The sequence below is a fragment of the Columba livia genome, chromosome 24 (assembly GCF_036013475.1).
Source record: "Columba livia isolate bColLiv1 breed racing homer chromosome 24, bColLiv1.pat.W.v2, whole genome shotgun sequence".
Classification (NCBI taxonomy): Eukaryota; Metazoa; Chordata; class Aves; order Columbiformes; family Columbidae; genus Columba; species Columba livia.
Window position 1 is genome coordinate 4281427 of NC_088625.1, and position 9752 is coordinate 4291178.

Sequence of the window (9752 nt, forward strand, 5' to 3'; positions counted from 1 at the left end):
TCCCAAAAAGCAGCAGGGTGGCTGCACAGCCCCAAACTCCCCCCTGGTGCAGTAGCCAGTGGGCTCTGGCATCACTCACTCATGAACTGAGCTGGGTAGGGCTCAGCCCAGGTGCCGCTGCATTTTGGGTGGAGGAAGCCCCCCAGAGCCTGGAAGCACGGTAAGACCCATGGAAAGGGCCATTGTAATGGGTCTGCCCCACCACACCAACACCCTCGGGGCTGGTCCCCAGCCCAGACACCCCACCAGAAGCCACCGGCCATGCGGCACGTTGGCAAGGGGCCATGTGGGCTCTGTGGCTCCAAACCGTCACCACTGCCCAACACGTGGCCCTGGCTGCATCCCCACTGTCCCCCCAGCATCCTGGCATCACCCCCCCGGCTCACAGCTGCTCCGGGGCACAGCAGCAGCCGTCACAGCCACCACGCGTCACCCTGGGTTTCTCTGCCTCGCTTGCTCCTGTCCCACGCAGCCCAGCTGGCTTCCTAGCACTGCTGCTTAATTAAAACCAACTGGGTGGAAAGCGAGCGACGAGAGGCAGAGCCCGCGCGGTTTCCGACAGAGGAGTGGATGGAGCGGAGCCGTATATCCCCCAGCCGGGACCTGGCATGTCCCCTTTCTACCCTCACATCCCCAGGACTCACCGGCATACTCCGGGTCGACATGGGGAGGGTAAAACCCAAACTTGATGAAGATGGGGATGGGGACGCCAAACTTGAACCACTCCACGACATAGGGAGGGGGCTGCCCCGTCAGCGGGTGGATCACGTCGCATCCCAGGATCACGCTCTCGCCAGCGCGAGCGGTCACGAATTCGGGCTCCTCCCTCGAGCCGAGGGCACCTGCGAGGGGGTGAAGGAAGAAATTGTGGCTGGTTCCACTGCTGGTCCCCAGCATCAGTGACAGACAGAGAACCAGGACCCCCCAGAAAACCACAGCAGAGACTGTGTCCACCCCCAGCCGTGGGGCACCACCCCAAGATAGGTCTCCCCTACTCTAAAACCAATGGGGGTCCTCAAGCCCTTCCACCCAGCCCCAGGGCCACCCCAAGCCACCACAGTACTCAGGACAGTGACCATCAAGTACTTGATGCTCTGGGATCACTTCCCACCCTCTGCACCAGGGCAAGGGTGGTACCCAGCAACCCTGCAGGGGTTTTGGGGATGCCTTGCTGCAGGAAAGGGGGTGCATGGAGCACACCTAGCACTGCTCCCCATCCAGCAGCACATCTTTGTGGCAGGGAAAAGGCTGCTTTTGCAGCCTCATTTGTGCCCCTGCATCCTCTGGTGAGCAAGGGCACCGACCCACAGCCCTGTGTGCCAGCCCAGGGATGTGGCTTTCCCGCAGAAGCAGCGATGCTCCAGCAAACCTGCCCGTTCTCAGGCATCCCCGAGAGCCCCAGGCCCAAAACCCGGCTGCGACCTGTGCATCCAGTCTGGTTCCCTGCTCCTCCCACCCGGGATAATTAAGCAGGGCTTTGGTCTCAGGCTCAGACAGAAGCACCGCTCCACCCCAGCTCAGCTGCAGCCTGTCGTCATCCTGCTCTCACCAGCAGCAGCAACGCTGCATCCTCAGCGCGGCTTTGAGAAAGGGAGAGGGAAACCCAGGGCTGGGGAGAGCCAAGGGGGAGCTCCCCAAAACTGCAGGCACGGGGTTCAGCCCCACATCTCCATTCCCAGCAAGGAAGGCTCCCCCATATTTCCTGGCACAGGCGGCTGTTGCCCGCTCCGGGGGGATGCTCGGGGAGGGATGCTCGGGGAAGCACGTTCCCACTCCTCCGCGCTGCTCCTCGGGGCTGCCGGTGATTGGCGGCGAGTGACATCACCGCTTCCCCGCCACGGGAACCGAGCATCACCGGCTATTTTTGGCTCCAGCACAAGCACGTACCGGCAAGAGGCCCATACCATGCCACCCCATGAGTGTCCCCGTGGGAAGGGGAGCCAGGCAGGTGGCGGGCAGCAAGGTCCCCATCGCAAGGTGCAAGCCAGGCAACCAGGACTGGATGGTGGTTGTTTAACTGGGAGGGCTGGCTGGTGGCAGCAGGGAGAGTGATGTCAGGGTGCAAAGATGTCAACCATCTGCAAGGAGCAGACGCTGCATTGCACACCCGCTGCAGGCACCTGGCTCCGCTACGGGGGTCCCGAATTGCCGCCTACCTGCCTAGACCCCATCCATGGGAGCGGGGGATCGCAGAGCACAGACGTGCAAGATGCATGTGCACCTGCAAAATGCACGCATGCTTGTACAGTATGCATGCACACCTGCAAAATGTACGCACGCTTGTACAATATGCATGCACACCTGCAAAACGCACACACATATGCGCAATATGCACACACGCACCTGCAATATGCATGCACGCACACCCCCCAGCTCCCGCCCCCCACTTTGCACCACTCTGACAACACTCTTGCACCTCTCCATCCCTCGTTTTCGCTGCATCGCCAATGAGCTCAGGCGTTCGCACCCTGTCAGCAGGGACAAGCGTCACCCTCCCCTGCCACCCTGGCAAAGAGCTGCAAGGACCCGGCTCTGACCCGCTGCACCCATGCAGGGGGCTGCGCTGCGGGGCTGGGAACCCCCCTCCCTGCGCGGATCAGGGACAGCAGCTGTCACGTGCTGCTCAAGAGCATCCAAGGACGCGCGCCTCCCCGGCCGCCTCGCCCGAGCCAGCAGGTCCCCAGCATCTCACCACCTTCCAAGGGACGGTCCTGCTTTCCACCAGTTGCAGAGGATGGGGGGGCTGCAGCCCCTGAGCCCCCAGCCTACCAACTCCTGGGTATCAAGGTGGTTTCCAGCTGCTGAACACCCACCGCAGCCTGGGATGCTGATGCTCACCCAGCTGGAGAACCACTCTGCCCAAGAGGTCACCCAGGCACCGCAGGGATGGCCATGCTCAACCCAATGCTGGGAACCCCAGAGCAGCTCCCCAGCGAACCGGTGGGTGATGTCCCCTCTCCCAGCAGCTCCACCAGACCCACGCCCGGCCAGGGTGGCCCGGGCAGAGGAAAATAGGTCAGGCCTGGCAGCTCGCAGCGCCGGTGTCTGATCGCAAGGCCGGTGGGGAATTGCACGCACGGCTGAGCATCACCTCCCCACGCGCGCGGCCGGCTGGCAGCCATGGCGGCTGACCGGCCCCCGGCTCTCCCCAGCTGCCATCCACCCCAAACAGCCCCCGTGCCCTGTCCCTGCTTCTACAGCCCTGTTCTGCAGTCTTCCCCTTGGTTCCTGCAAATTCCCAACCTACTAACCCTGAACTCCCATCTCAGACCAAGTTTTCCTTCCAAGTCCCGGCTGCTGAAGGCACGTGAGCTATGGGAGACTGCAGCTCTCCATTAAAAGAAGTGTTTCTCACCCCCACATTTGTGGGGAAACGCTTGAAAACAACCCGCAGATGCCAGAAGAAACAGAGCACAAACAGACAGGGTAATTTTAAACCCACTCGATTTTCCCAGCCAAGTTCAAGGGGGTTTCAAGGCTCAACCTGTGGTTTGGAAATAGGGTCAACATCAGGGAGCCACAGTGGGAATGCGAACCCCGAATCCCCCCCTCGGTGCAGGAGCTCACGTGAAGCTGAGGGATGCCTCGCAAAGGAAAAAACAACCAGTAATCAACAGGCTTCATCATCCAGGAAAAATAAAAGCACGGCGCGTGCCAGGAGGCGAGAATACAAGATGCGGAGGTGGAGTTGAACAGCATCCCAAAGGGAGAGGAGGGAAAGCTGCTGCCGCGTAGAGACGGTGCCACCGCAGGGCTCCCCAGGATGGCGATGCCGAGGATGGGGAGACCCTCGCCCGGCTCTGGGCAGCCAGTTCCTCCCATCCCGAGAGCAGAGACGTAAGGTGACGTGGGTCTTGGTGAAGCTGGAGGTATCCAGCATCTGAGGTGAGCTCGCCGAAGCAGGACCCTTCCTGCTGGTGTTTACAAGAAGGACACGGCTGTGGCAGAGCAGGTTTCCAGATAAGAATGCTGCACCTCAACTCGCAGAGAGGATAAACACCACTCCCACAGCCAAGGGACAATGGCAGAGAGCCCGGGAAGGCTGCCCATGCCCTGAGGTCACAGAGGGGATCGCATCCCATCCCTGTCCCCCCGTGGGGACAGTCAATGGAGCAGGCGCGAGGCCCCAAGCCCGTGGACCTCTCATCCTTTCCAAGCAGAGACGAGATCTGCTCTGACACATCGATGGAGGCAGGATATGGCGGGGATCTCTGAGGACAAGGCCACCGGCGTGGCATATGGATGCCAGCAGAGAAGGAGAGCAGGCGGCCAGCACCATGAACAAACCGGGCAATGACTGCGGGTCAGGGGACAGGGACCACCCGCTCCAGGGACCCCAGCCACCAAGACCTGCATGGGATGGGGGGCAGAGCCACCTGCCCCCCATCTCTGCCCCCCTATTGGGGGCTGGATCCCCCACCGCAAGCTCGGTCACCTCCTGCCTGCCCAGGGGTATCCCCAGCCCCCAAAAGCATCTCTCCGTCCCCTGGCCAGGGGTGTTGTGAGCACAGCCCTCACCCCCTCCCCCAGCTGGAAAGCAGCATCTGGGCTTTTTCAGCACGATTCCTGCGTTTTAAACCCGATTTTCCAGATGGATGGAGGGCGACGGCGCAGGTCAAGTGACGTGCTCAAGGTCACGCGGGGCCGGCGGAGGAGCGGGATTAGCTGCGAGGGGTGGCTCGGTGCCCCATTTGCTGCAAAATAGTGACTTCAAAAACACAAGGGGTGTCCCCAGGGGAGGGTGCATGTCACCCCGTGGCAGCCCCCAGCCCAGCATGGTGGGTCCCCGCTCCACGGGATGACACCGATGGGATGGTGCCCAGCTGGCTGGCAGCTCAGCAAGGTCAGTGCTCAGATGGAGCGTGCAAGAATATGACTTCCCCACAGTCACCCCAGTGTCCCCACTCCAACCTGGGGGTCCTCAACATCCCCTGCCTCTGCACCACAGGGCAGAGCATCCCCACAAAGCAGCCACCTCACCAGAGCCATCATCTCCCAGTAACAACCAGCAGCTACCTATGTGCTCCCCGTACACGGTGCAGGGCTGAGGCTGGAGCTGAAACTGCTTCCTGGGGAGACCCATAAAGCTCCGTGCCCCCCAACCCATCCCAGCGCATCCACATCACACCGGTACCCGCACCGCCCTCCCCATGGAGCAGCGTGTGCCGCCTCGATGTCTTCACTCCGGCTGGTTAACCGGGCTGCAGGCAGCGCCAGCAGCTCCTGAATCACACTGTTCCTGGCTCAGGCAGCCCTCCCACCAACGCCAGCCTCTCCATCGGGAAGCGGGAGGAAAAGAGCTGTTTTTCCAAAGGCCAGCTGGTCTCTCAGGGCTCCCAGCTCGGGAAGTGCCTACCGCAGGGGAAGGGAGAGGGAAGGACTCCTCCATTGGCACTGGACCCGTTGCTCGCCTGTCTGCAGGGCTTCTCTTCCAGCCTGAAGCCACGACCTCCAAAACAGGGGACTGGGTATGAATGGGAGATGACCCATCCCTGCAGGAACGAGCAGGGTCCACCCATCACCAGCAAAGCTGCATCTTCCAAGTCAAAAGGCAACCAAAACAGGAAAGCATCACTGCAAAAAACCATCCGGCAAGCCAAGTCAACTACCAAGACACGCACATCCCTTCCTGCTCCGCGCTCCAATCCAACAGGTCCGGAGGAGCAGAAATCCTCCAGGGAAGGGTGGAAATGGGAGCTGGGCCAACCCCCTTGGCCGATCCTGGTGCCAAACCATCCCCTTGCCAGCGCAGAGCGGGGCCAAAGCCACATGTGCCGAATCCAGCGGCTGCCGCTCCAAACCCCTCTATGGCCGAAGAGGCACCAGCCCTCACGTGCAACATGTCCCAACAGCAGCTCCGCACCCAGAGCAATGCAGGAGATGCAGCGCCAGCACCGCCACAGCGATCTGCGCTGACCGGCCAAGGTCATTGCCGCAAGCATCACCTGCCGCGGTGTCCAGAGGGAACCTCTTCAACAGGAGCCCTCGCCCAGGGCTGGCGAAGCCAAATCCTCCCTCCGCAAACTGCGCTTGCCGGATCCGCGAGCATCCCTGCGCCACGTCACGCCCGTGGGAGAGGGAGGAAAAGCCCCTCGGCGTCACGGCGCTGCCAGGAATGCCAGGAGGCCGGATCCCTCCTCCGACACCCACTCCCGGCGCGGTCATGTCCTGGCTCTCCTCCCCCACGCCGTAAGAAGGGATAATGCACCCTCCTTCCCTCTCTGAGCCGATTAACGCCTGGAAAGCCCTCGGAGAGCCAGGCCAGGCAAGAGAGCTGCCCAGGGTGAGCATCACTGCATCACAGCCTGGCTCTGTGAGGAGAAGGAGATGGCGTGGGGAGGAAGGCCAGGGGAAAAGCCCCGGTGCGTGGCAAGCCCCATCCCTCCTCCAGAGCTGTGCCCTCAAGCGATGCGGGGTGACAACCCCCCACGAGGAGGGGAGGACACTGGGGTGAGTCCCACGGGCTCCCCGTCCCCACGCATCCCTCCCTCGCCCGGCGCCCACCCACGCGTTACTCACAGCGCGCTCATTCATCACGTACGCTCCGCTCCGTACGCGCAGCACCCCCGGCACCCACCCACCCTGGCACCAGCTCAGGAGCCCCATCCGAGCGGCTCCAGGGTATTTCCAAGTTCCCGGCTGCTGAACTGGCCACTCTGCTTCTCTCGCAGGCGGAGGATCCCTTTACAAACCGCTGCTGCAAACCACCGCCTCTCCACGCTGCAGGATGCAGTTCAGGCAGGCGGCAGCCAGCACAGCTCGGCAGCAAGAGCATCCCCATCCCCCTAAAAAAAGGGCAGCCCCATCCTGACCCCCCTCCAGCCTCCAAGGTGGGAATGTCAAGGGACAGTGGCAAGGTGCATATGTGACTCAAGGAGCACTGTGATTGCAGGTGGGGGGTGGGCTGCAGCACCCCAGCACGTGCAGAGGCGCCCCCTCCCAAACCACCCGCGCCTACTGAGCCGGTGTTCCCCCACCCCATGGGGAGGGGAGCGGCGGTGGCTCTCAGCCAAGCATCGCTTGCTGCTGGCGGTCACTGCAGCCCCACGGGCAGGGCTCGGTGACACCGAGGGTGCAGCTCCCACCCCATGTAGGGACCCCAGGAGTGCAGGGATGGCCCCGTGCTTGGAGAGGTACTGGCAGCAGAGATGGGAGATGCTGCTGCATCAGTGGCAGGCAGCTCCCCTTCTACCTGCAGGGATGGCTGGGGGCGAGGGAGAGGGCTGGCAGCTGAAGGAAAATAAGCTGGAGCAGGAAAATCAGGGTTATTCCCTGCTGCTGTCTCCCTCCTGACCTTGGACAACCCTGTGCCTCAGTTTACCCCAGTGCAGCAGCCACCCTGCAGTAAGGGGTGGAAGGAGGGCAGGCTCCCCTGGGCAGCAGGAAGCAAAGTCACCCCCAAACCCGCAGCCAGGGGCACAGCTCGAATGCTGCAGGGGGAAGGCACTGACTCCCTTTTGCATTTCTCCTTGCCCAGCCGGGCTACCCTTGCAGGGAAGGACAAACGCTGCCTGCTGGGAGAAAAAATGGGAGAGCAAGAAACATTCGCCCATGCCCTGCCTGTGCTCTGGCCGGGGGCCACGCTGCCCACCTCTCCTCCCGCACCCAGCCAGCTGTGCCCCCCACAAGGACTCGCACCCGCTCGCCTTCTCCCACAGGCAATTTCCAAGCCCCCCTGAGCGGAGACCCAGGCAGAACCAGCTCCTGCCTCCTAAAACTTCCCGACTTGCAGCCGCTGCCCTCTGGGAGGTCACCGCAAAAAAAAAAAAACGCCGGGGGAAGATGCGCCGGGCGCTGCCCCCCCCCGGCAGCGGGGAACGAAGCGCTGGGCAGCGCCTCGCTGCAGCGGCAGCGCCCGGGGACACGGGCAGCGCTCAGCTCCCCCGCCGGAGCCGCAGCGCGCCGCACCCCCGGGACGTGCTCCCCCCGACCCCCTCCCGCTGCAAGCCCCAGGACGTGCGGACCCCCGGTGCATGATGCCCGCTCCCGGCGCATGCACATCCTCCCCCCGCAGCCGGCACAGGGAGGAGGGGGACATACAGACGCGGCCCCGAAGAACCCGCCGGACCCCCTCCCGGAGAACACCCTCGCAGCCCCACTCACCTTGCACGGGCAGCCCGCGGGCACCGAGAACACTTGCTACCAAAGCGGCCACATACCAAATCATAGTACTACCGGCCCCCGGTGCGCAGCATCTTCCGCCCGCCGGGCGGCCCGGCCGGGGCGGGGCAGGGCTGGCCGGGCCGGGGCAGGGCTCCCGGGGCCGCCGCGGGGCTGGCCGGGCCGGAGGGGCGGCTCAGGGCCGGCCGGCGGCCGCCGCCGCTGCGCCCATGCCCGCGCCCATGCCCGCCGCGCTGCACCTGCCCTCCGCCGCACGGCGCAGCCTAGCCTGCGCCCTTTAGCGGCTCGGTGCCGCCTCCGCCCGCCGCCCATTGGCGGAGAGCCGGCGGAGTGGGCGGTGATTGGCCGGCGGGACGGCCCGGGCCCGTTTCAAGGTGGGTTGGCGCGCACGGGGCCCCGGCGCCGCAGTATCATGCGCACTGCCGGGAGCGGCGGGCGGCGCGGAACGGAGCGGCGCGGAGCGGGGTCACCTCCGCCGGACGGTCACCTCCCCGGGACGGTCACCTCCCCGCCGGCTCCGACACCCGCCCCGGAGCGGCGTGGCCTCCCGGTCCCCAAATGTGCCCCCGTTCCCAGCGGCTCGGTGTCATCGCCCTGTCCCCCGGTAGGTACCCCGCACTGGCGGTGTCACCTTCCTGTTTCCAGATGTGTCCGCTGCACCGGCACAGTGTCACCTTCCTGCCTTCAAGACGTGCACCGGTTAACTATCACCTTCCTGTCTCCAGATGTGCCCCCTGAACTGACACAGCATCTTATTCAGGTCTCCAGATGTGCCCCCTGAACTGACACAGCATCACATTTAGGTCTCCAGATGTATGCCCCTGCACTAGCATGGCATCACTTGCTTGTTTCCAGATGTGCCCCCTGCATTGCCACAGCATCACTTGCTTGTCTCCAGATGTATGCACCTGCATTTGCACAGCATTGCTTGCTTGTCTCCAGATGTGCCCCCTTGCACTGGCATGGCATCACCTTCCTGCTCCCACTTGTGCCCTCTGCACTGGCACATCATCATCCCCCTGTCTCCAGATGTGTCCTTCGCCCTGGTGCAGCATCATCTCCCTGTCTCCAGATGTGCCCTCCCTGCCCTGACACAGTGTCCCCTCCCTGTCTCCAGCTCTGCCACCTGCCCCTGCTGCCATACACCACCTCACTGACACCCCAGTGCCACTTGGCACCCACGCAGGGTCACCTCCCCACCGCGCGCTGAGCCACCTGCCTCTTGCACCAGCTCTAAGTCACACTGACCAACATCAGCTGTGCCATCTGTCCCTACCACCCTGTGCCACTTTGGGGTCACGTCCCTGCCACCTGCTTGGTGCCACCACAACTTTGTACCCTGCATCAGCTCAGGGTAACATAAGTGCCACCACCTGTGCCCCCAGCAGAGGTTCAAGGTCCAATTAAATGGAAAACAGGTAGAAAATAGCAAGTCCCCTTGTGCTTTCCTGCCTCAGCCCACCTCTCCTCCCTGCAAAGACCTCTGGTGATGCCAGATGGGCAAACAGCCGGGCTCACTCCCTGAGGAGCATGGCAGCAAGAGAAACGGGCCACTGAGCTTCCCCTGAGATGACAGGCAGCACGGGAGAGGACAGGCTTGCACGGAAAGGGGAGCATGCTGCTTTGTTCCC

General features: G+C 63.4%; 1 protein-coding gene across 9 annotated transcripts in view; it reads right to left on the reverse strand.

Moving 5' to 3' along the window:
• Positions 1-8366, reverse strand: part of IGSF9B (immunoglobulin superfamily member 9B) — a 44170-nt gene extending 35804 nt beyond the window's left edge. For 5 of the 9 annotated variants that reach the window (XR_010467910.1, XR_010467911.1, XM_065040489.1 and 2 more), the window contains exons 1-2: positions 5946-6180; positions 645-842 (exon numbers count right to left, since the gene is read on the reverse strand). Coding sequence is in view for 7 of the 9 variants with exons in the window: in XM_065040489.1 (XP_064896561.1) it covers positions 645-842; positions 5946-6165 (418 nt within the window). In the remaining 2 variants the exon portion in view is untranslated. Of the gene's footprint in view, positions 1-644; positions 843-5356; positions 5676-5945; positions 6181-8103 lie in introns of those variants that run through there. The other 4 variants (XM_065040491.1, XM_065040490.1, XM_065040492.1 and 1 more) reach the window with 3 other exon arrangements.
• Positions 8367-9752: the final 1386 nt, after the last annotated feature.